The following is a 27,474-nucleotide window of genomic DNA, read 5'->3' on the forward strand; positions in this document are numbered from 1 at the left end:
AAATTTGGAATTAAGATTACTATTGGAGTGTGGGATTGGGATACTTTTTGAAATTCGTACTTATGGCAACGAAAAGTACTAAATTCGTACTTGCGGGTACAAAAAGTACTGAGTGGTATTAAATTTTGTACAATTTGGATTCGGGTGAACGGATATAGCAGGAATTCTGAAATTTGGAATTAAGATTACTGTTGGAGTGTAGGATATGGCTACGAAAATTACTAAATGGTAACAAATTTGGTACAATTTGAATTTGGGTGATCGGATGCATTTGAAATCCTGAAATTCGAAATGAAGTTTACTGTTGGAGTGTTGGATAGAGGTAGGTTTGGAAATTCGGACCTATGGGAGCAAAAATTACTAAATTTGGTACAATTTGGATTACGGTGATCGGACGCAGCTGTCATCCTGAAATTTAGAATTAAGATTACTGTTGGCGTTTAGGGTTGAGGAAGTTGTGGAAATTCGTACTCATGGGTACGAATAGTACTAAATAGTACCAAATTTGGTACAATTTGGATTTGGGTGAACGGATATACATAGCTGGTAGAGTTGTGTAGTTCGCGAACGAACTAGTTCAATTGAACGACTCACCTCAAAGAACGACTGAGCTAGATCACTCGAAGTCGTTTTTTATAGTTCAGTAAAAGAACGAAATGGTATGCACGCCCGCCTTGCACGCAGAAGGTCGAGGGTTCGATTCCCCGGCCAAGCAACATCAAACATTTTTCAACGGTGGCAAAATACCCCTCAGTAATGTTGGCGACATTTCCTGAGTATTTCAGCCTTGAAAAACTTCTCCATAAGTGGTGTCTTAAGACACGCCGTTCGGACTCGGCGATAAACAGTAGGTCCCATATCATTGAGCTAAATATGAATCGGGGTGCACTCATTGATATGAGAGAAGTCTCCCTTGTCCCGTATGGGATGTTGTGGAACAATGTTTTTTTTTGTTTTTTTAAAAGAACGAAAGAAATGTCAGCTGTTTCAACCGGCGTTTGCACCATACAATTTGTCTTTTTTCACAGACAGTAGGGTTAAGAAATTTTTGACATTTTTGTAAAACAAGTGAGATAATAATTGAAATATGTTGAAAACAAAAGAACATGAACAAAAACAAAATATGTGAACGAAAAACAAAAACAAATCGACGATTTTTATTCTTAATTTGACAACTGTTTTTGCAGTCGTCTAGACGCCTACGTCACACAGGCAAGTTTTGGGTTTTTAACAATTAATACATGTACTCAACTGTCCTGTCATGTGTAAACGCAGGGTAAGACAATTACATTTTGCTAGTTTTTCTCAATCGAAGAGTGCAAATTTGTTCTTAGAAAGTAATATGTCTGAAAACAGAAAAGATAGTGGAATTTGGATGCATTTTAAGGAAAATGAATCTAAAAGAGCGACATGCAAGTATTGCCCCACATCCTTGAGTACTGCTGGAGGGTACATTGACAATTTAAGTAGACACATGAAGGCAAAGCATCATTATATTCCTTTAGTGGTGAAAAGGCAGTAACCGCCTCTTGAAACGGCAGCAAACACACAGGTTGGAGTAGAATTGCGGTTGGAGTAGAATTGCCAAGTACAAGCTCTAAACATCCGGAGACCGCATCCTATGAAAAAGCTTCAAGAAATTGATAGGCAAAATGGTAGCAAAAGGTCATCATGCGCTACACATAGTTGATGAGCCATAATTCAGAAAAAATAATAGAACTTGTGTCACACTGTCCTGGGTATACTCTACCAACGAGAAAAACACTCTCCCAAATCATTATCAACAGTTTATAGGATCTTCGGTCAACTATATGGTAATGTGCTTGCTGAACGACGAACTGAACTAAAAGAACGAACTAGTTCAATCAAAAGACCTGAACTAAAAGGATCGATCAGCTAAACGAACTAGAAAGCACAACTCTAATAGCTGGAATCCCGACTTTTGAAATAAGGAGTACTGTTGGAGTGTAGGATTGATAAAGTTTTAGAAATGTTTAGTTGTGGGTAGGAAAAGTACTAAATGGTACTAAATTTGGTACAATTTGGATTTTAGTGATAGGATACGTTTGGAGTTGTGAAATTCGGAATTAAAACTGCTGTTGAAGTGTTGATAGAGGTGGGTTTGGAAATTCGTACTTTGGATACGAATAGTACTAAATGGTACCAAATTTGGTTTGAGTGATCGGATATATCTGGAATTAAGCTTATTGTTTGAACTTAGCACTGGGGTAGCTTTGAACATTTGTACTTATGGGTGCGAAAAGTACTAAATTTGGTACGATTTGGATTTCAGTGATCTGATGCAGCTCTTAAGGCCTGCGTACATAAGCTGCCTCGCCTGGTTGCCTTGCTTTCCTACTTCATTTCTGACATAATAAAAATAAAAGAATAAAGAAGGCCGAGCAAATTTCGGACTGGGTTGCCCTTTTCTTTTTTATTCTTTTATCAGAAGCAATCAAGGTAAGCAGGCGAGGCACCGTATGTACGCAGGCCTTTAGGGGTACGAAGATGGTTCAATGCATGGCACAATTTTGTATTGGACTAACGTATAGACCTGGATTCGTGGGATTTAGAATTAAGATTACTGTTGTTATTTGGTAATAACGTTAGATTTAGGAAATATGTACCATAAATATACGAATAGCACTATATGGTACAGGATTTGGTACAATTTGTTATTGTGTAAAGGTAATTTTAAAATATTAGGAGGAGGTTCGTATTTATATCTAAAGTACTAAATAGTACTGTAAATGGTTTTGGGGGAACAGATAGAGCTGGAAATGAGGATCGCGTTTGGTTAAGGCGTCTTGGCGCTGAGCACCCCAATTAAAATATCTCAACACAAATTATGGCTGGCTATTGATGTGTAGACGTGAGGAAAATCGGACTTATGTGGTACGAATAGTACTTACATGAAAATAAATATCAATTACAATAGGTATTAGTACAAAAAAATTGTTCGATGTCCACAGTTCTATATTATTATATTATTCTATATATTATTCTATATTTTTTATTTGTTTTGTATATCCTCTCCGCATACGAAGTAGCGGGTTACTTTGTTAGTATTTTATGTTTTATATTTTATGTTTTATATCTTATATTTTATATTTCATACTTGATATTTTATATTTAATACTTTCATAATTTATATTTTGTACTTTATATTTTATATTCTATATATCTATTTGAATATGTATTGGTAATAAGAAAATGACCTGAGGCTGTATTGCATACACCTGCGGATATGCATTTAATATGATGACATACAAAGCTTTTAGCGGTTATTTTAGACCAAATACAAACATACACTTTTGTGCTCACATATAAAGTGCTGTTGGCAGTATCGCTTAGCATGGTCATGGTTTTTGGTGAGATGATATACTTTCCAAAAAAGCGAGAGATGTATTTCGACAAATGTTTGCCCTTAGTAAACTCTAAACTTGCAAAAAAACGATGACGCCTGATGGGCAAACATTTGTCTGGCAAAAAGTACTTTATTTGCTCTGAAAGCAAAAAAATAAAACACCAACAACATATTGTATAATTAAATGTAAAAGATCTAAGAATAAAAAATATGGCAGTATTAACCTAAAACGCTATTAGCGAAAGAGTGTTTTCCACTTAAGTTAAAATACATTTATGACGAATTGCAATATAATCTAAAGTTCACTTCAAATCCAAAGTAGTTTCAAAATAACATTGACACAATAACAATCTCGTAAACAGCGACTATTTTTCCCATAGAAGAAGTTCTTGAACATTCAAAATAACCTCCAAGCTATCATAACACTCGTATAAAACAAATTAAAAAGTTTTTTTTGAGACAATTTCTTTTTCTGTCGACAGAGAGTTGTTATCGTTTCAATTTTTTCAGCCATGGTTGCTTGGTATTTGCCAAAAATACTTTAAAATTATCAACCGCAGCATTAGCATCAGCCTTGGCAAAATCATTGAAATCTGAAATTGTATTTCATAGCTAATGCTGCTGCTGCCGCTGTGGAGCTCATTTTAAGCCGGGCACACAGAGAAAATTAAAGAAAAACTTTTTGCATTTATACCATTAGCCAAAGCGAATAGAAAACAAATTGAATTCTATGATGTGATGTTATGCGGCTTTTTCTGTAGGATTATCGCCGGAGATTGAAAATTGTTATTGAAAATCTGAATAAATAGTGTAGTTTAATTTAATTGAATTCCCTTTAACAGATAAGGAAGCAACAAGCAAAGGGCTTTAACATCTGTCCGGTCTACTTCTATTATCAGTTTGTACACTTGGTATGTGTATATCAGAAGCAGAGCAATTGGTCCTTATAAACATTGGTCACTTTTGTAGAAATATCCCTACCTGGGATATCTGTCATTACAATTCAAATCCAAAAATAGAAAATTGTGATTATGGCTATATCTACTACGCCTACCTACTTCACATCATTGTAAAAGTCAATTTTGTACTTTCATTGTCATGCTTTGATTTTGTAATACCCCTAATAAGAGCGAAGTTATTCGCATGAGACTAAAGCGTTGATTTTTTTCTCCACATATTTTTTTTTTTGCCGTAGGATAGATATCACATGGCCCCGTTGGACTATAGCCCTTTTTAACTAGTTTTAATTGGATTGGTGTTTAATCACTAAATATTGACTTTATATAAAAAAGGATAAAAGTCGGGCGGGACCGACTACGATTTAAATAAAATTTGGTGAATTTTTTTCTAGAACAAATCACATATTCCAAATTTTATCAAAATCTGTCTACCCAATATATATGGGGAATTCCAAGTGAAATCGGACAGTTCGGAGAAAACTAATTTTTGATTTCAATTGTTTTTGGTTCAATTTATGCTCCTAGCCGACAGAACATTTTAGTATATTTTAAAATTATTTTTTGACCAACGGTACAGAGATATCGCCTACTGAAATTATCGCATTTTTAAAGAACTATGTTCAAATAAATACTCATAACTTCTTTAATATTGGTCCAAATGGGACCATCTTTTTTTTGATTTGTTTGCTTTTTTATCAGCTATCGAAAGAAATATTTAAAAGAAAAATGCACAGTGGGCTTCAATGCAATTTTTGGGATTTAATATTTAAAATCAATTTTTAAACATGATTGCACCCTTCGATTTTTTCAAACAAATTTTATGTTAAACTACGTTCAATTACAAAAATTTTAAGTCCTATGTGGTAATGGGATTCGGACGATTACTGTTCTTTCTGAATTCTTTAAAATTTATCAATACAATTTTTCCTTTATACCTTTGTCCAAAATTTATTATTTTATTAAAAAAGTTAAAAGTTTCATTTATAAATATTTTTTTGATTTTATATTTATGAATTTATCTCAAACATCTTAAAAACTGCGTCATTTTTCGATTTTGAAAATGCATCAGCGAAAATTCCATTTAAGTCCACTGTGGATTTTTTTCTATTTTTTATGATAAATTTATAATATATAATGATAAATGTGTACTCTTAGCTTCAAAAATACAGGAAATACAAATTTTGGACAAAGGTATTAAGGAAAAACTGTATTGACAATTTTTAAAAAATTCAGAAAAAAATGTAATCGTCCGAATCCCATTACCACATAGGGCTTAAAATTTTTGTAATTCAACGTAGTTTAACATAAAATTTGTTTGAGAAAATCGAAGGGTGCAATCATGTTTAAAAATTGATTTTAAATATTAAATCCCGAAAATTGCATTGAAGCCCACTGTGCATTTTTCTTTTAAATATTTCTTTCGATAGCTGATAAAAAAACAAACAAATCAAAAAAAAGATGGTCCCATTTGGACCAATATTAAAGAACTTATGAGTATTTATTTGCATGTAGTTTTTACAGAATTTGACTTTTTCAAGGCGCGATATCTCTGGAACCGTTAGTCAAAAAAATTTTGAAAATATACTAAAATGTTTTGTTAATCAGCAGCATCGCCACAGCAAAAAATAAAGGAAATCAAAAACCTCATCTTGAAAAAGTGTCCGATTTCACTCAGAAATCCCCATATGTAACAACATCTGAACCGATTTCAATATAATTTGACAATGTGATCATATGTATATTTCTAGTCCGAATTTGGTGACATTTTCCAAATTGTATCGACATTGCACATAATTTGCGCATTTCTGACAGAATTCTCACCAAAAGCAATAGCGTTCTTCCTATGATCTTCCCCAATGTTCAGCTTAATCCGACAATAAATCCCACGTCGGCCTGTTTTATGCACCGGATTGACTCGAAGGAATCTTCGATAACGGGCCGCCACTCCAAAAATTGTGTGTTTATGTTCATGTATTTTTCCACCAAGGGAGCTGCAATTTATCCCGGAATGCATTTTCCGAGCTTTTTGGGTCCATGTTGGTATAAGATAAACCCCGGGCCATGGATTCGTTTCATTTGCCAGATCCGCATCCACGACATGCAAGTATCGGTGAGATGTAATGAATGTAGAACATGGGTGTACTTTCAAGTGTGTTCTGCCTTAGTCGCACGCAAATTACTGCGATAGCAGCTATGATGCTACTTGCTGCGCCAGAACATTTCACAGCGTGTCTCCAACTTCGTCGTTCTCCCCAACAACAACAAACGGAAACGCATCATTCCTGCAATTCAGTTGCAACGATCTTCGCAATAAGGTCAGAAAGACGAGTATATGAGGAGATTTTCAAGCCATATTTACCATAGACAAATAAAAGAATAGACAGAGAAATTGTAGTGTCCTTGTTTTTTGTAGGGGTCGTCCTTACACTCAATATGCTCTGTGTTCACTCAATAGCATTTTTTTTTTTGGGGTAAATTGCAAGATTTTGTTGATTTTTTTATTTGAGGATGTAGATCCGGACAATATTACCCACATATTGTGTTTTACCATCATAAATAATTTCAAAATCCATAATTATTGTCATTTTAAAAATGAAGTATCTCGCCAACTAACTCAATTCTCACTCAATGAGAGAATTTGACTGAGAGGATTTCTTCGTCTACATATTCATTAGTATATGATATTCACAAAAATCAGTAGAGGACTGAAACAGAACATGCCGTGCGACCGAACAGTCATGTTGGCTCTTGACCTATCGAAGGCCTTCGATACCGTCAACCATGCCACGCTTTTCGAGGATATTGAGAAGACTTCCTTCCAGCCGTGTTTCAAACGTTGGATAATCAACTATATGTGTGGACGCCAGTTGTACGTGGAATTCAGGAACAAGAAGTCCAGCACGCGTAGAGTGAAACAGGGCGGGGTGATATCTCCGGAACTGTTTAAACTCTGCATTTCAGAAATTCCACATCGAAAGCATAAAGATCGTAATGTTTGCGGATGATTGTAGGATCTTAACGTCGAGTCCTATCGTCGGTGACATATGTTATAGGTTAAACACATACAAAGCTGACTTATCAGAAAAATATGAAAGTATACGTTACTATAAGACCAGAAGTAGCAACAAGGTCCTCAAGTAGCTTACCGACACCACTTGGAGTGCTGACAAAGAAACCTTGTTGAGCTCTTACAAAGCAATAGGCCGGTCTGTGGTAAGCTATGTGGCGCCAGCATGGTATACAAATGTTAGCGTTACGCAGTGGAAGAACATTCAAAACTGTCAGAATGCCGCAAGAGGATGCATCCTCATGGCACCAGTGGACCATCTTCCTGGGGAGAGGAATGTTGTATTGGTACATCAGCACAACAGGATGTTGTCAATACAGTACTTGCTTGGATGTTATCGCCGTGAGCACCCCCCATAGAACGGTACCTCCCATATTTCGGTATTTTTAAGGTTGTTCCCTCAATATCCCATCGAAATGCCTGACATTTATTATTTTGTCTTCGTTGGGGGTACAAAACTTCCCAACTGAAATTTTACGATACAGGTCCACGTCTTCATATAGCCCCCATGGAAGGGTACCTCCCGCTTTTCTGTAATTTCAAGGTTATTGCCTCATTATCCGATTGACATTTGGTATTTTATGTTCGTTGGAGGTATACAACGATATAGCCCCCACAGAACGGTACCTCCTGATTTTCGGTTTTTGAAGGTTTTTGAATTTGGTATTTAGTCTTTGTTGCGTGTATAAAGCTTTCCACCTGGACTTTTTCCGAATAGATCCAAGTCTTCATATAGCCCCCATACAACGATACCTCCCGGTTTTCGGTATTTTGTAGGTTGTAGTCCCAATATCCCACTGAAATGACTGAAATTTGATATGTAGTGTTCGTTGGAGGTATCAAACTTTTCAGTTTTGCTCCACGTCTTCATATAGCCCGCAAAGAACGGTCTTTCCCGATTTTCGGTATTCAGCCACCGAAAGGCTGAAATTTGGTATTTAGTCTTCTTTGGGGGTGTTCAACTTTCAACGTGAAAATGGTCGATATAAGCCCACGATTATATAAGGTCCCCATAGACCTCTACTCCCCCCGATTTTCGGTGTTGCGTGTGCGTTAAAAAAAAACAAAAACAAAATACATGTATTTCAATTTGTATTTTTGAACGCACACCCAATACGCAGAGCTATAGGTTTGGCCCTTAAGAGGAATTTCGAGTTTCAAGAAGACATAATAATTATACGCAAAAAGGCCCAATTCGGTCAAATAGTTGCAGAGGAACTCAAGACAAAGTTAATATTTTGAGTTTTATTTTCATATTTTGCATCAAAATATGAGCAATCTATTCTAAAATGTCAAACAACAATAAAAAAATTTTAAAAATACAACAAATTAAAAACAAAACAAGTAAGAAAAGCTTTAAGTTCGGTCGGGGCGAACTTTTTATACCCTCCACCACAAATTTCAGCCATTTCGGTGAATTAATGTGGCCACAACCTTCAAAATACCGAAATTCGGAAGGTACCGTTCTATGGGGGCTATATGATGGCGTGGACCTATACCTACAAATTTCTGGGGGAAAGTTTTATACGCCTAAAGAAGACTAAATACCAAATTTCAGCCATCTCGGTGTGATAATGAGGCTAAAACGTTCAAAATATCGAAAATCGGGAGATATTGTATTATGGGGGCTATATCAATCCGTGGGCCTATATAAACATTTTATGGTAGAAATGTTTCTTAGCCTCTAGAAACACAAAATACAAAGTTACAACCGATTTTTTGGTTATGTGGGTCTAATACATTCAAAATATATTAAAATGACGCGTACTTTATATGGGGTCTTATATGGGGGCTATACCAAAACGTGGACCTATACAACCCAACTTTGGTAGGAATATTTTTTGGCCTCTGGAGACACAAAGTACCAAATTACAACCATGGACCAAAAAATGGAGCAAATATCTTAAAAATTCCTTAAAACGACGACGCGTCACGCATCATTTTGTATGGGGGCTATACGAAAGAGTGGACCTACACAGCCCACTTTCAATACCAAAAGTCCTACGTAAATATAACATATTTTCCCAAAATTGCATCAACCTACGTCAATCCGTTCGGACGCTAGAGTGTTTTCCACAGACGGACAGACGGACGGACATGGCTATATCGATGTAGAATTTCACGCTGATCAAGAATATATATACTTTGTGGGGTCTACAATGATTATTTCGAGTAGTTACAAACGTAGTGACAAACTTAATATACCCCCATCCTATGGTGGAGGGTATAAAAAAAAACAAGTAAAAAAAGTGTCAGTCGGCTTTGCCGACAGAGATATACCCTCAGCCATTGTGAATTGGAACTTTCATCTACGGACAGATCGAATTTTTTTAGGGTCTTTTCAGAATTTTGTGGCCCTTTTTGAAAATTTGAACTTGCCGACAAAAATGTGTATTAAGAATTAACACAAATGTTGAACTTTTGTATGGGATGTACCCTTACGAAGGACCGATATGGGCCATTTTAGAAGTTAAACTAAATTTTGACAAACTTTTGTGGGGGAGGTACCTGAAGGAGTGAACCGACATAAACTAAGTTTGAAAAAATATTATGAAGGCCAAATTTTGGATCGAATCGGCAGATCCGTTCGAGAGTTATCTTGCGCTCCAACCAGTACACACGGTGTCATAGGGGTTTCTTGAAACTTTCAGGCTATTTTCTCAGGAAGTAGGGTTTTGCCCCTGATGAAACTTGTACCGCCGTATGGGGGGCCATGAATACATGATTATACAATAACAATACAAGGTCCTAAACTGAACTTTTCCGAAATTTAGTGTGGGAGGTACCCGAAGGCGTGGACCGAATGAGTCCATATTGGAACCTAATCTAACCTTGGTAGAAATTTTACGATGTGCAAACTTTCGACCAAATCGTTATTCCCTTCAAGAGTTATCATACGTACAAATTTTCCGAAAATTTTCAAACTTTTGTGGGGAAGGTACCGGAAGGAGTGGACCGATATAACCCATCTTCGAAATTAAACTAAGTTTGGACAAAATACTACGAAAGCCAAATTTTGGACCGAATTGGTTGATCAGACAGGCAGACGGACGGACGTTTCGTCCAAACATAATTGGTTGAGACACATTTTGCCCGTATGAAAGTGTATATACCCTCGTGCTGAGGGTATAAAAAAAGTCCATTTGTGTGAAAAAAATTATAATTTATATGGATAATGGTATGGAAAAAGCACACATGTTTTTACCATGTAATTTCAACAAATTTAAAAAAGTGTTAAACGGACAGAACGGAACGGGCACAAAAGTATACATGGGCTGAAAGAGGACAATTTCCGGCATCATTCTGTGAAAACGAATCCTTGTTCCAAGCTGTTCTCTAACAGATATACCTGTTTACATGTAGATAGAATTTCTCAAAAATACATTACTAATATATTACCAAGTTTTTCCATGGAAATGATAATAAAATAATTTCACTGGCGCTATAGTTAATTAGATGGGAAAATGCACTCGTGATCAAAATTAACTATTTACCGTGTCGCCTAACAACATTCAAATGAAAATAACATTCATTCCGGAAATCCAAAACGTGTACGGCCAAGGCCATGATAAAGGTCAGTGGACACTTCTTTCTTCCCTTTCTAATCTAAATTCTCAATCAATTTTCTTAGAGACCTTGAAAATGGAAATGAACTGTCATTAAAACACTACATGAATTAAATACAATTTTAGTAGCAAGCGGATTATCAATCAAATTGAAATCTTAATATATTCAATTCACGTAACGCATTACTATCAAAAAAACTACTTTCTACCTGTTGTGAGTGCCAAAAAGGCGTACAAAACGGTGTCTGAAGAAGAACGGAACATTGTCAAACGTGTATCCGCGTAGGGCTGTGTGTGTGTATTACTCATTTGGGTTTGTGTAGAAGTGATTGACAACAGGTCAATGACATAAATGGTACGTTAAAATTGTCATACCCCGAGGTAAATTGTTTGTAAAAATTACATAACCAATATACATACAGTACATTGTATGTGTGTACGTACATGTTGATAGACCCGTTTAAAGGGATTGGTTTTAAGTTTTTTTTTTTTTTTCAATTTTTAGTAAAAGTTTTCCACATTTGTAACTCACCCATTAAAATTGTTGCAATTAATGCAGTTGATTTCCAATATTGCACCATGTTGTTCTTGTTACTGCTTCTGTTCAGATGAGCTGCTTGCAAAAAAAATGTTTCCTTGGATTAGTTCGTTGTTTATTTTCGTTTAAAACACCAGACACTTCACAACAAACAGTCTTTTTTATGTCAACACGCACCACTATTTCAATAGCGACAAATTATTTTAAACGCACAAACTAAAATGAAACAAATAAAAAAGTAGGTAAAATTAGTTACAAACATACATGCATACTTATGTTTATTACATACAAGACTTTTTAAAGACCAAATACAATGCAGTTTGATTTCAAATCGGAATGTCGTTATGCCAAAATATGGAAAGCGAAAACTGCAACATGCTACTAACTGAAAATTACAACAACTACAAGTGGAAAATCAAAACATAAAATCATCAAAACAAATTACACAATTATTTTTATTGAACCCAAAAGAAACAAAACAAAAAATATTATAGCGACGACAACAAAAAAAGTGAAACTTTCACATTGAACACCAAAATACCAAAAAATGTAATAGCAATACGTCGACAAACATAGATTAAAAAAAAAAACAAGTAAGAACGGCGTAAAGTTCGGCCAGGCCGAACTTGTTATACCCTCCACCACGAGTTGCATAGAAGTAAAATGGAACAATTAGTTTTCCTTCGTTTATGAAGAAGACTAAATACCAAATTTCAGCAAGATCGGTAGAACAATGTGGCCAACGTTCAAAATACCGAAATTCGAGAGGTACGGTTCCATGGGACCGATATCAAAACGTCGATATATAGACTCAAAGAAGACTAAATACCAAGTTTCCGATAGGTAAAACCTTAAAATACCGATAATCAAGAGGTACGCTTCTATGGGGATATAGGAACTCGCGGACCTGTACTGATAATTCTCTTCTGGAATATTTTCTAACCCCATGGAAGACTAAATAACAAATTTCAGTCTTTCGGTGAGATATTGACGACACAATCTTTCGAATTACGAAAATCGGGAAGTACCGTTCTAAGGGGGCTATATCGGAATGTGGGCTTATACCGACGAATTTCAGTCAGAAAGGCTTTTACATCCAACAAAGACTAAATACCAAATTCCAGCCATTTCGGTTGGTTGCTGTGGCCACAACCTTCAGAATACCGAAAATAGGAGGTACCGTTCTATGGGGGCTATATAAAGATGACAATTTGCTGGGAGAAAGTTTTATACCCCCAATGAAGACTAAGTACGCAAAAATCGGGTGGTACCGTTCTAGGGAGCTATATAAAGACGTGGACCTATACCGACAAAGTTTATATGGAACGTTTAATATCCCAAATGACGGCCAAATACCAAATTTCAGCCATTTCGCTGGATTATTGTGGCCACAACATACATAATACCGAACATCGGGAGGTACCGTTCTATGGGGGCTATATGAAGGCGTGGACCTATACCAACAAATTTATGGGGAAAAGTTTTATACCCCCAACGAAGACTAAGTACCAAATTTCAACAATTTCTGTGTGGTAATGAGGCTAAAACCTTCAAAATACCGAAAATCGGGTAGGTCAGTTCTATGGGGGCTATGCTAAGGCATGGGCCTGTACCGACAAGTTTGTGGGGGCAAGTGTAATACCCCCAATGAAGACTAAATAGCACATTTCAGCCATTTATGAGGAATATTGATGCCACAACCTTCAAAACACCGAAGTATACCGAAAAATCTCATATGGAAAGTTTAATACCCCAAATGAAGACCAAATACCAAATTTAAGCCATTTCGGTGGATTTTTGTGGCCACAACCTGCAAAATACCGAAAATAGGGAGGTACCGTTCGATGGGGTCTATACGAAGGCATGGACCTATAGCAACAAATTTCTGGGGGAAAATTTTATACCCCCAACGAAGACTAAGTACCAAATTTCAGCAATTTCTGTGTAATAATGATGCTAAAACCTTCAAAATACCGAAAATCGGGTGGTACCGTTCTATGAGGGCTATACCAAAACGTGGACCGATATAGCCTATTTGCAATATCAAACATCTTGGAATAATAGAAACTTCTATACCAAATTACAAAGCTCTATCTTAAACATTGCGAGCTGTATCTTGATTTCAACAGACGGATGGAGGACGGACAGGCGAACATCGTTATATCGACTTAGAATTTTACCTTGATCAAGAATATATATACTTTATAGGGTCTCCGATGAATATTTCGATGTGTTACAAACGGAATGACAAATTTAATTATACCCTCCATATTATGGTGGAGGGTATAATTAGTCGGTTTTGCCGTCAACTTTACATCCTCAAGACCATGTCCACAGAAATGTTCGTATCATTCAGGGTCTTTAAAAAGACGATAGCTATGTCGTTAAAATCAAAACCGCTATTAATACCTATTGGGGCCATAAGAAAATGTCGGTACTCTCGCGACTTTTATCTAAAAAATATTGCATGCCAATGAAACCCAAAACTTTTATTCTACTTTTAATTTAAAAATAGGTACCTTCTACCTCATTTATTCTAGGGATAGGTAATGGAAAGCAATGATCGATTTTTCGGTTTTCGATTTTGGTCTAAAACTAAAAATGCGATTTTTCGGTCTTGTGATTATTTCAGTTGTCTGAAAACTCGACTTTCGACTTTTTCATAACCGCAGAAAATCGATTATAATCGACTATTCGTCGATGTTCGAGTTTTCTTTTGAAACTGTAAAACCGTCAAAAGTGTAAAACCGCCAAGTCCACAATCTATGGGCAAACTCGAAAATCGATCACAAGATAATCGATTATGCGATTTTCGCTACAGACAAAAGTCGACTACGATTTTTTAGATTTTTGACTGCAAAAAGTCGATTAATCGATTAACCGAAAGTCGACTTACCTATCCCTAATTTATTCGGGTCCATTGTCAAATCGAGTTATTAATTGTGGATGTTAACTGTATCAATAGATTTTACCTGTAGTCTTTCCTTCCTCTAACGGATTATGTCTGATTTTTCCAGACCGATGATGCTGTTTGTGATTGAAAATCGTCACTGTTCCCCATTCTTAACCCTCGCGCGATCTATTTATAAAAGTATTTAAAAAAATCTGTGAAGTTGATTTCATCTCCTTATTGAGGCCGCATAAGTTTATCCCCTTAGCATTTATGCTAACGAGAGTATATAAATTTTCATACGGGCAAAATGTGTCTCATCGATGGTTTTAGACTCCAAATATGTTTGGTCGAAATCCGTTTCAGACAATTTGGAGTAGATTTAGCAATGTCCGTCCGTCTGTTTGGATGGAGCGCACGATAACTCTCGAACGGATTAACCGATTTAGTCCAAAATTTGGCCTTCGTAATATTTTGTCCAAACTTAGTTTATGTCTGAGGATGGCCATATCGGTTTACTCCCTCGGGTACCTCCCGCACAAAAGTTCAATATTTTTCGCAAAATTTATGCTCTCGATAACGGAGTTACCGATTATTTCTAGTAGACATAGATAAAGTTCGAATATGGACTATATCGGTTCACTCCAACGGGTACACAAAATTTCGGAAAAGTGCAGTTTAAGACCTCCTCTAGAGTCGTTTTTATTTTTGTTGTAAGAGCTTGTGTTTGCTGTCCTCATTACGACGGTACACGTTTTTTCAGGGGCAAGTCCACACTTCCGGATAAAATGGCCCAAAAGCCCGTTATGGCACCATGGGTAGTGGATGGAGCGCACGATAACTCTCAAATGGATGAACTGGTTTCGTCCAAAATTTGGCAGTCGTAAAATTTGGGGCAGAGTTAAAATAACCTCTAAGATGGGCCATATCGGTCCGATCCTTCGGGTACTTCCCGGTAATATTTCTAAGAGACATAGTTCCGATTGGAATATTATTACTTCCCATGCAAAATTTCGAAAAAGTGCAGATTAGGACCTCCTCTCGTATCGTTTTGATTTTTCTTGCATAATATTGCGCTCAAAACCCCTATTATGGTCAATGAACGTAAACAAACAAAACGATTCCCGTACCAATCACACAAAGCCACAAACTTTTCAGCTTCTCTGAATAGTTTGATTCTCAGAAAACGTACGATTGCTCAAATGTACTTCGGCTATGCTTTGCCGAGTTGTTTCATTCACCACCGGAACAAAACGAATTTTTGGCAAACGTTTGCCATGCGTTATGGTCAAAAACACACTCAGGCACACACACACATGTGATTGCTTAACAACCCTATAAACTAACATGAATATTTTATCAACCTCCAAACGTTTTTGATTTATTCACATGTGCTTAGTACTATTCCGTTTTCTATCTGCTCTTGTGGAGTTGAGTACTTTTCGCTTATCGTTTTGTTCGCACTCACAAATGTAAACAAAACGAAACTAAACAGCGAATTCCGCCAGCTTGGGTTATGTTTCGTTCCTATGGAAAATACGAAACGAAACGATTGGAAATGTTATTTAAAGTATTTTTACGTACTCTGATTATGATGGTAAAATTTTTTGAGTGGCAAGTCCATACTTCTTGAAAAAAAGCTCTAAAAAAACCTACAGCAGCATGTGTCGTCACTGGTGCGTACGACAACTCTCGAACCGAATACGTTGGTCCACACTTTGCATATTGTAATATTTCTTCCAATATTAGCTTAAATTCGATGGTGATGCTTATAGGTCCACTCCTTCCGGTACCTCCCCATCAAAGGTTCGAAAATATTCTCTAAAATGGTACTCGCGATGTCTCATAAACAGAGCAACAGATTTGATAAAAATGTGGATCTCAAAATACTTTGTCCAAACTTAGTTTATCTTCAAAAGTGGGCCCCATTGGTTCACTCCTTGAGGTTCCACCCAGACAAATGTTCAAAATTTTTGTGCGTTTAAGGGTATGTTCCTTTGGGTCCTTTGGAAATTTTTACCGCAGGTACTCCTAGTGTCCTTGTTTACAGCGATATTATGTTTTTCGTAGGCAAGTACATTTTTCGTGATATAATGGTCAAAAAGCTCTAAATTATATGATGACCAACTGAAATGACAGGTGGGCGCGATATATATCGAGAGGAATGACTCCTAAAATAAGACCCACTTCCAAAATCTACTATGTCTGTTCATTCCCTTAGGTACCTCCCCGCAAAACTGTTGACATAACAAAGACTGCTAAGGAGGTAAAGCCGAGATTCTACTTGGTCGAATATCAGAGATCCATTGTGGACTGGATTGCCAATTGTGAGAGGCGTATAAGAGCTAAAGGTCCAACACGGAATAGTCGTGGTTACATGCAGCAGTATATTTCAGGAGCTCCGTTTGAAAGAATCGCAATGGGTGTTGCTGGACTGTTCCCAATAAACGACTCTGGGGACTGGTATGTCATAGTGGTCATGGACTACTTCAGCAAATGACCAGAGGATTATGCTATTCCAAATCAGGAAGTCAAGACCATAGTGGATGTGTTCAGCAAGAATTGGATTTGTCGCCATGGTGTTCCATCCGAGGTTCATTCCAATCAAAGTCAATATTTTGAATCAGCGATTTTCAAAGAAATGTTTGACACCTACGGAATTAAGAAAACCAGGACAACGCCTCAACATCCATAATCAAAAGATATTGTGCAAAGATTCAATCTCACCCTGGAAGAGCATCTACGGAAGATGGTAGACAGTGAAAGGCAGATGACTTTCTAGTGACGGTTATTTATTAGTGTGGTCCTGAAGGCAGAATCAGTGAAGATCATGAACGCCGGGGGAAAGTCGTCACAGGAAGATCATAAGCTCTGACGATGTAGAAAACATCAAGACCGGCTTTGAAAGAGTAACAAGATTATCAATTATCAGGATGGTAAATCCATGGATTTTCTCATCCATACAATTAATAACATGGTCGCACTTTGGGATGACTACAAGCTAGCCGCGATCACAACTGCTGAAATACCCTATTTCTAAAAAACATTTTGAATGTCGGGTCGGATTTTGATATAGCTCCAATATGCATATTTGACCGATTTTAGGTATTTAGGAGCCTATAAAGTAGTAGTATAAAGTATCCGTCTGTGAAGTATCTGTCTGTGAAGTATCTGTCTGCAACAGCGGCATCTGCGCGTCCTACAACCTAAGCACATTTTGTAGGGTCTTTAATGAAACATTTCGCTAAATTCAGAAAATCATATAATCGGGTGGTGTGTACCGATATATGGGAACTACATTAAAACATACTAAAACAATTTAGTAGGGTTAGCCGACGAAGCCAGAAATACATCTAGACCCCATTTCGGGGGGCCCAACGGACAACATTTGAACTTTTAATAGATAACCCAAACCACATGTTTTGGTGGGCGATCTAACCTTTGTTTTGCGACAGTAATCAAAACGATAGTCAGACTATTGATAGTTTGCCAGCTCTAGTATTTAGGACCAGATGTATTTAAGATACTCCGATAAGGTGTATGCATCAGATAGGTAGCATATGATAAAAGGCACACAGGATAGTTGGAACCTAAGTATGGTATGCTCAGTTCACAAAAATGAGATAAGATTATGAATAAACAAAAACCTCAGGATATACCATGAACTAACCAACGACAATAAATTCAAATCGAAAAGGGAAAGGTGAAACCTCCCTGGAAAAGTCCAAGTGAAAGCTGTTATCTCACAACATCATATTTCCAGATTAATGGAAAATAGTAACAAATCGCACTTGGGTTTGAATTTTACAGATTTTATTAGCCATATTAATTTAATTTTGTTAGTTTTTTTTAACCCACTGATAAATTGTAAAGTTGAACTACTTTCTTTTATATAAGTTTAAGATTTGTTCGAGAAACAAACAAAAAACACAATAAATCATAAAATGGAGTACAATCGAAAGCATTACGGTCATTACCCTCATCTCCCATCCCAAACATTAACCATACCAACCTCATCAATGTAATTATAAAATGTAATTAATTCACTTTTGTTTGGCGAACAACAAGAAAATAAACAACAAAAATAAATCACATAAAAACTAAAGCTTGTAAATAAATGTCTTTGGTGAAATTGGTAATAGCGGTCAGTTATCGCCACCAAGAGCAGTAGCAGTAGTAGCACAATTTTAATAAAAAAAAGTAAATAAATGAGCCAAAGAGATAATACACATTTTTGTGGTTCATGGCATTTATTTAGCTCAAAAACAAAAAACAGGTACTTTTATCGTTCATTCACTTGCTTTTGGCAACTATCACAGGTTTTATTACCAGTATGGTGGTCAAATGAATTGCACACTTCACAAATAGTGGACTTGGTGAAATGTCTAAGATTTTCTTTCACCAATTGTACGTTTCTGTACCATAGCTAATCAGCGTATATAGACAAGAGCGGCAATTTTTTTCTATTTGATCCAAAACACTTATATATAAAATGTTATGGCGATCGGTTAACGTTGACCCGTGCCACCCGAGTTGGAAAATTGCAGTCATGACATTGTTTTATAAGGTATCGATACATTGTCCCAATTTGAACTTCTGTATCTCAATAACGGTAAAACATACATACATGTAGAGAATTTTCATAGCTACAACATTTTCTTTAGTGCCATTTCAATAGGACATGCGGTTTCCAAGCAAAATCGTGAAAATCTAAAAACCCCTACAAATGTAAACTTGAATCGCGATTTTTTTAAAAAGCGCACCGGCGATTTTTTTATGATTTTTCTCATCTATGAACATTGTAGTTTCAGAATCCGCAAAAACTTCCCAGGTGTAGCACTTTCCATTTGAAGTTGCTTCAAGAGCACCGTGTGTATGCTTTTCCGGTATCTACCTTTTAGGGATAATTTTTTACAGAAACACATTTATGGATCAGAAAATACATAGAATTTATCCGACAGCAGTACAGATGATCCTTAGGAGGATGACAATGCAGCATCAAAACACAGAACAAAAGCAAGCATGTCGATCAGGAATCTACAATGTTCTCCACAAGTTAGCTGCTTGAAGTGGTCCATGCACTTTGACAACAAACACCTTTAGAACTTTGAATATCTGACCGTCGACGATATGCTTAACCACGTATCGGCACTAACACAATCGCATTGTTTGCGGTCTCTCGCATACGACTATCTCTCGCTCTTTCTACAAACAGCGTGTGCGTTAAAATTAAAAATCATTGAAACAAGCGACTGCAGAACCTTCTTCTTTGACTTCTGAAGGAAGATGAATGGTGGTTGTTCTGCTGTTATTCTCATCAAGGGCACGTGTGTCCCTTTTTGCCGGATGCTGTACTCAACGATTGGCAAATACACACATGTACCTACATCTGAGACGAGCTGCTTTGCAAAGACAGTATAGTGAGGGCGCCCACTGAGTTGTTTTTGCATTTGCTTCTATCTCTCTCTAACTTACAGTGTAAGTGAATGAAAATAAACAATAAACATCATGTGGTTGTTGTTTTCTTAACACATACATACACACATACTAAAACATTGAAGGAAATTCTTGGGCGACGCTGACCTACATACAAACAGGCCGGTGAGTGTAAACAACGAATGGGGCAGTGGTAGTTATGAAGGTAGAGGAGAAGGGGTTACAATGACGTCACAATGTAGAAGCATAATGGAATAGTCTAAATTAATGAGATAGAGATAGTACAAAAACAGTTTAGCTAAGGAAAGAGTTTAAATTAAGACTAATACCCTAGATCACTGATGCACACGCCTTTAGTTTAAATAAAGTCTCACCTTACGCGAACATACAGTAATACTCTCGCTGTGTTCATCTCTGTCCTAGACAGACGGCAGGGTTATTTTGCATTAACTGCCTTTATTCAAATTATTATCCACATTCTTAATGCACAAAATCAAAATGAATTTATACTGAATTTAATTATTTCCATATGGCAATACCGTAATAGAGAACCCATATTCATGTAGAAGAGAGAGAGTATATTCATGCTTTGAGACCCAACAGCTTGCAGTTTTTTTACCAGGTGTTTATCAGCTGTTTCGTAAATGCAGAAACTGTCGTCTGTCAGGTAAAAATTAAATGCAGATCTTAATGCAAATTAACGCTGCCGTTTGTCTAGGGTATAAGCAATAATTTCATAATTGTAATATAATAATTGTAATAGTTGTTGTTGCAAAACTGATACGAATAAACTAAGTGCTATATAAAATTTACGTTACAATTCAAATTCTTTTGTTCAGGATGTGGGGATCAATTGTGATGTTTGAACGAGCGTGAATACTAGCTAAATGACCGTCTTTGTAGTTCAGCATAATGTGCTGGATGATAAAACAGGCGGCTGCAAAGACGACAAGTTGTTTCTCTTCTGTCACTTAACTGAGAGGAGTGAGAGTGAGATCACTTTTACAACGTTTAAGCGGATCCCAAACATCTGCAATCATTGCACTCTGGAATACTCGTAACGGGTTGCGTAAAATCTGCTAATAATTGATTTAGTATTAAATTGTTCCGCGCTCAAAATTTTGAATAACTATTTGTAGCGTGGTGGAATTTCTTACGCACTGTAGGCTCGGGTTCGATTCCCAGGCCAGGTAACTTCAAATTTTCAAGCGTGGCAAAAATACCCCTCAGCGTAATGTTGGTGACATTTTCTGAGTATTTCAGCCAAGTAAAGCTACTACCAAGTGGTGTCGTAAAATGTTGATGTCATAAAAAGACCCACTGGGAACAAGGTAAATCTCCAATCAGCATTGACCGAAGAAACCAGTTCTGTACGCGTGCGATCAAAGTTATGTAAAACCGCAAGAAGGATAACCTCTAACTGAGATTCATCACTTCCAATGACAATGTGAATGTCTAACTTTCTTGTGTGTTTGATGATCCTACATAATGTTATTTATATGTACATATATGGTTCTAAAATTTTATTAAACTTTATATCAGTTTACAGTGACTTAAAAAAATGCCAAAAAATATAAATAGAAACCTTTTGAGCACGAGGGTTTTTTATGGAATCACTTTATATGTAAGATTTTATATAATATGATACACACCGTGCATGACATTGTTTCATAACGAGGCGATACAGTCAGTACATTGTCCCAATTTGAACTTCGATATCTCAAAAATGGTTAAACTTACGAAAAAGTCATAAAGATCAATTATGTGGAGAATTTTCACAGCTATAAAATTTTTTCGAATCCCATTTCGATTGGACTTGCAATTTCCAAGCAAAATCCTAAAAATGTAAACTTTGATCGCGATTTATTTAAAAACCGCTCGACGATTTTTTTGTTTTTAATTATTTTCATCTATGAACATTGTAGTTTCGGAATATACAAAAACTTCCCAGGTGTAAGCACCTTCCATTGAAAGTTGGTTCAGGCTCACCGTGTATGCTTATTCGAAAATATTCAACTTTTTTGAGAGGTATACCCGAAGATGTTGTCCGATATAGACCATGTTGGAACTTCATGCAGCCTCATTATCATTTTCGACCCATTACGACAGCAAAATGGCTAAAATTTGGTATTTGGTCTTCATTTGAGGTACTAAACGCATATGAAATGTGTCGGTATAGGTCCACGTCTTCATATAGCCCCAATAGAACGGGGCTCACCGTGTATGCTTATTCGAAAATATTCAACTTTTTTGAGAGGTATACCCGAAGATGTTGTCCGATATAGACCATGTTGGAACTTCATGCAGCCTCATTATCATTTTCGACCCATTACGACAGCAAAATGGCTAAAATTTGGTATTTGGTCTTCATTTGAGGTACTAAACGCATATGAAATGTGTCGGTATAGGTCCACGTCTTCATATAGCCCCAATAGAACGGTGTCTCCCGATTTTCGGTATTTTGAAGGTTGTGGCCTCAATATCCACCGAAATGTTCGGAAATTTGGTAGTTAGTCTTCGTAGGGGGTATAAAACTTTCCACCTGAAATTTGTTTGTATAGGTTCATGTCTTCATATAGCCCCCATAGAACGGTACCTCCCGATTTTCCGAATTTTAAAAGTTTTGGCCTTAATATTCGTGTTCTTCCCCCCAAGAAATTTTTTGCTGTATGTTCAAGTTTTGATATAGCCCCCATAGAACGCTACTCCCGATTTTCGGTATTTCAAGGTTTTAGTCTCATTATCGCACCGAAATGTCGTAACTTTCGTATTTAGTCTTCGTTGGGAGTACAAAAGTTTTTACTAGAAATTTATCGCTATAGGTCACCGTTTTGATATAGCACGCATAGGACAGTACCTCCTGATTTTCGACATTTTCAAGGTTTTAGCTATATTATTACACCAAACCGCATGAAATTTGGTATTTAATCTTCGTTAGGGGAATAAAGCATTCGTACAGAGAATTGTCGGTATAGATCCATGATTTAATATAGCACACATGTTAGGGTACCGGCCGATTTTTTTACTTCGTGGGTTCTTTGTCACATTTTCGGACCGAAATTTAATATTTCCACCATACATAGATCAGGTTCGAACATGGACTATATCGGTCCACTCCTCCCACACAAATTTTCGGGAAACTCTAGTTTAAGACCTCCTCTCAAAATGTTTTTTTTTTTTTTTTGCTATAGACTGTACAGTGGCATTTTCATACTTTCTGAGGATGTGCGACTACCGGTCCAAATTTAGCATATCGCAATATTACTGCGAATCTTAGATAAAGTTCGAATATAGTGCTTATAGGTCCATCCTTTCCGGTACTGTCCCACAAAAGTACAAAAACGTCCCCTAAAATGGTACGAGCGGTATCTCTTGAACGGAGCAGCAGCAACTTATGGCCAGTTTCTTTAAGAATTCGAATCCAAATTCGTTCAAACTACTACCAAACTCTATGCTAGGTTGGCAGCCGCTGGCCGAGACACTTTTTAGCTGCAATCTAAATCCATACTTTTGTCGAAATGTTCATAAGTCCAGAAAGAGCCACAAAACTCTAAACTAAATACATATTTTTATCTAAGTTGTGTACCCGTTATTCGAAGTTTCCATAGATGAATGTTTCAATTCACACAGGCTGTCGACAAAACTGACTAATACTACTGTTCAACAAATATCGGGTCACGGTCTAAGGTTGGAAAATTCTTTTATATGGCGAACCTTTTTAGGGTTTTACTCTTCTGACCTAATACCACAATCTCCATTTGGACTTTTTCACCACCCAGATAATATCGGTTGATAAAGTTCGTCATATAGGGACTTTATCATAAAGTAAAAAAATTGATGAGAATTCAAAGCTCTAAAGCTATCAACTGCATTTGACATTTTTCACTTCCCAGACAATATCGGTTGTGAACGTGGACTTCGGAGGTACCGTTACAAGGGTGCTATACCAATACCTATATTGAAAATCTTCTGTGGGAAGGTTTTCTACTAATAATGAAACCAACATACAACATTCAGCCAAACCAATTGGAAAATGTGGCCAAGGTCCCCGAAATCGGTAAAATCAGGAAGTACCTTTTTATGGGCACTACTGCGAAACATGGTCCTACTTTGAAAATTTTCTGCGAAAAGGTGTTCTTCGACCTGGGAAAGGAAGATACAAAATTAGAGACTAATCAATTGTAAAATATGGCCAAGACCCTCGAAACAGCTAAATTTAGGGGCACCAAAATTTGTACCAATATTGAAGATTTTTTGATTAGATGGTATCTATTTACTAAGAACTCAAAATACTAACATTTGGACAAAACGTAAAAAATACTGGAAATCGGAGTATGTATGTATATCCTTTATGGATACTGTACCAAAAATGGACCGATATGATATGTAATCCAAAGGCTCTATCAATTTTCAAAGCTTTATCTTTAATTTTCCGAAGTATAGCGCATAATATTGGTGACCCATTGCCTAAAAAAGTTTGGCCTAAGAACCCAAAGTCTTTTTAGGGTTTGATCTAATAGCCGAATACAATCACCCCACTTGGAATTTCCCACCCGCAGATTGCCTGTTGTACAATGTACTCTTTACTTGTTATACCCTCAGCCTATAGGCTAGATTTGGTCCAAAATTTAGCTTTCGTAATATTTTGTCCAAACTTAGTTTAAGTTCGAAGATGAGCTATATCGGTCCACTCCTTTCGGTACCTCCCCCACAAAAGTTCCAAAATGTTCGGAAATTTTGTGGGCATGATAACTCTTGAACGGAGCAACCAATTTGGTCCATACTTTGCACATCGTGAATTTTCTAACAGACTTAGATGAGGTTCTAATATGGACTCAATCGGCCTACTCCTTCAGGTACCTCCCATACAAAATTTCGGATAAGTTCAGCTTAGGACCTGCTCTCGAATCGCTTTGATTTTTGTTGCAACAACTTGTATTCACTTCCCCCCATACGACCGCAAAAGTGCAAAAAGCCCCTATGACACCTTGTGTAGTGGTTGGAGCGCAAGATAACTCTCGGATCTGTCGATTCGGTCCAAAATTTCGCCTTCGTAATATTTTATCAAAACATAGTTTAAATTCAAAGATGGGCTATATCGGTCCACTCCTTCAGGTACGTCCCCCACAAAACTTCAAAAATGTTCGCAAATTTTTTTCGCACGATAACCCTTGAATGGAGCGACCGATGTAATCCATACATTGCACATCCTAAAATTTCTACCAGATATAGATAAGGTTCGAATATGAACTATATTTGTCTACTCCTTCTGGTACCTATCACACCAAATTTTGGATAAGTTCACTTTAAGGGCTGCTCGCGAATTACTTTGATTTTTGTTGAAACGATTTGCATCGCTACCTCTATTACGACGGTAAAAGTTTTTTCAGGGGCAAGTCCATATTTCTTGCGAAAACAGCCCGAAAGGTGTAAAAAATCCCTATGTCACCATATGTGGCCGTCGGAGAGCATGATAACTCTCGAACTGTTCGACCGATTTGGTCCAACATTTGGTTCTACGTCATATTATATCCAACCTTAGTTTCATGGGCAATACCGGTCCACAACTTTCGGTACTTCTCCCCAATGTTAAAAAAATATCACTAAAATGCTAGGACGATATCACTTGAATGGGGCAACCAATTTGGTCCAAACTTTGAATCTCCTAATATTTGATCAAAATTTGGTTTTACTTCTAAAATGACCAATATCGGTCCTCCCTAAGGGTACCTTCCCTACAAAAGTTCAACATTTGTGTATTAGTGCAGTTAATTCCTAATCCATGTTTTTGTCGGCAAGTTCAAATGTCTAAAAAGGGCTACACAATTCTAAAGAGACCTTAAATACATTCGATCTGTCCGGAGGTAAAAGTTTCGCTTCACATTGGCTGAGGGCTGAGCCGACTTACACCTTTTTACTTGTTTTTTTTTTTTTTAAGTTCGGCTAATAGAGCAGACTACTTACTTTAAGATGAAGTAACTTACGTAAGTGAGAGGGAATAAAAGCTTCGTCTGCTCCGTTCGTTATTAATTGGGTCATTTATAGTCATAAGCGGACAAAACATTGTTTCCAAAATAAATTACTGGTTTTGGTGCTTTATTACAATTCTATGCTAATCATAATTTAAAAATATATTCAAAAGCTATATCAAAAATTCAGTTTAATTTCACAACAACTACATTTAACCTTGCTACTGATTGCTTTCAAATCAAATAATTTGTAAAATTTATTGTTAAAATAAACTCAAAATTAAATTTCGGTAAATGAAAAAACATAATCCTGTTTTTCTCCAAACATTTCATATGTGTATACCTATGAACTATTTTGGGAGTTGGTCCATTAAATATGAAACCCGTAACACCAGCACTTGTTGCTTGTGGCAAATCTTGCAATTAAAGACAACATTAAACACATTCAGGGATATGAGGTGATAATAGCAAAACTTGTTTCGAATGCAGGCTACAAAAAAGGCAAGGGAAACCGGATTGGGTTCACCTGCATAAAATAATCCGCAGAAAAACTATTCGCAGAATTTACGTAATAAAGAAGCAATGCAACAGAGGATTATCAAAAGATGGCATCTTCTAGATTATTTACGAAGAAAAAGGTAAAGATTATCCTTGGAGGAAAACTGTTTCAATGCTGTGTAATTTTTTTAAAACAATTTTAATATTTAATATTAACTCCAGTTCTTATTTTGTTAAGATTTTTTCTTCATATTACAAAACACATACATTTATTTGGGGTAATAGCTCAATAACACTTTAATTGAATTCAATCGAAAATTGTTAACCTTTTTTATTTTATTTTTTTAAGTAATTCAAGAATAATTATCCGTTTAAACGTAACGTTCGGCTTGAAAACACGTCTGCAACTAAAGTAAAAGTTTGACTCTCTACAATTGTCTAGTGGCCACTACAGTAAAATTCCACAGCAGTCGGAGCACCTTTGTCTTAGCCAGCACTGCCACAAACAAAACGTGATTTAGCCAAGAGATACATAGAGGAGTTAGAGAAGACAAAACGCCCGCTATGTTATGGCTTACCACAAGACACCAAGTGTAATTGTCGGCATTGCCTGAGAACACAGAAAAACAAAACTGTTTACAGAGTAAATTGAGCATGCGCCCAAGTAACCAACCATAAGGAACGTGTGCGCCCGGGCCGTATGTAATATCAGCCGTTTTGCTTGGGTATTGCAACTCAATTGAGTGAGTACTTTTTGAGTAATGTTTTTGTTTGTTGTTACCAAATGGAAAATTATTTTGAGTTAACAAGTTTCATGTATCTTGGATTGATCTAAGGAGTCGTATTGAAACGTTCAACACTAAATACTGTTATTTGTGAGAGCCGGCTAAAAAATGTTGACTCTTTATTGATGGCCCCCATTGTGACGGGCGACAGTAAATAGCCTCGGCATTGTACTATGTACATACATACTGAAAGATATGTACTGCTTTTTTTGTAGCAATTGTTAATTACATCTCAGCTAGCTAAGGTTTTTGTTTCTCTACATAATTTATAAGCTCGCGTGATTTTCGGCGTTTTATAAAAAAATGCAGTAAAACAGAAGAGTAATGTTTAGAGACTTTCGCTTATTTCTTTTGATGACTTGGTGATTTGAAATGGTCCACTAAAATGAAGTGTGTACC

The 27,474-nt window shown here is 36.6% G+C and overlaps 1 protein-coding gene across 2 annotated transcripts in view; it reads right to left on the bottom strand.

The window, feature by feature from the left end:
- The window catches only part of LOC141398666 (protein obstructor-E-like), a 505,056-nt gene that overhangs the window by 449,838 nt on the left and 27,744 nt on the right, over nucleotides 1–27,474 (bottom strand). Inside the window, exons 1-2 of one of the 2 annotated variants that reach the window (XM_073976191.1) lie at nucleotides 26,558–26,797; nucleotides 11,492–11,713 (exon numbers count right to left, since the gene is read on the bottom strand). In XM_073976191.1, coding sequence (XP_073832292.1) covers nucleotides 11,492–11,540 — 49 coding nt within the window. In that variant the 5' untranslated portion in view covers nucleotides 11,541–11,713; nucleotides 26,558–26,797. Of the gene's footprint in view, nucleotides 1–11,491; nucleotides 11,714–26,557; nucleotides 26,798–27,474 lie in introns of those variants that run through there. The other variant, XM_073976192.1, reaches the window with a different exon arrangement.

The sequence above is a fragment of the Musca autumnalis genome, unplaced genomic scaffold (genome assembly GCF_047663935.1).
Source record: "Musca autumnalis isolate F117 unplaced genomic scaffold, ASM4766393v1 scaffold_3, whole genome shotgun sequence".
Lineage (NCBI taxonomy): Eukaryota > Metazoa > Arthropoda > Insecta > Diptera > Muscidae > Musca > Musca autumnalis.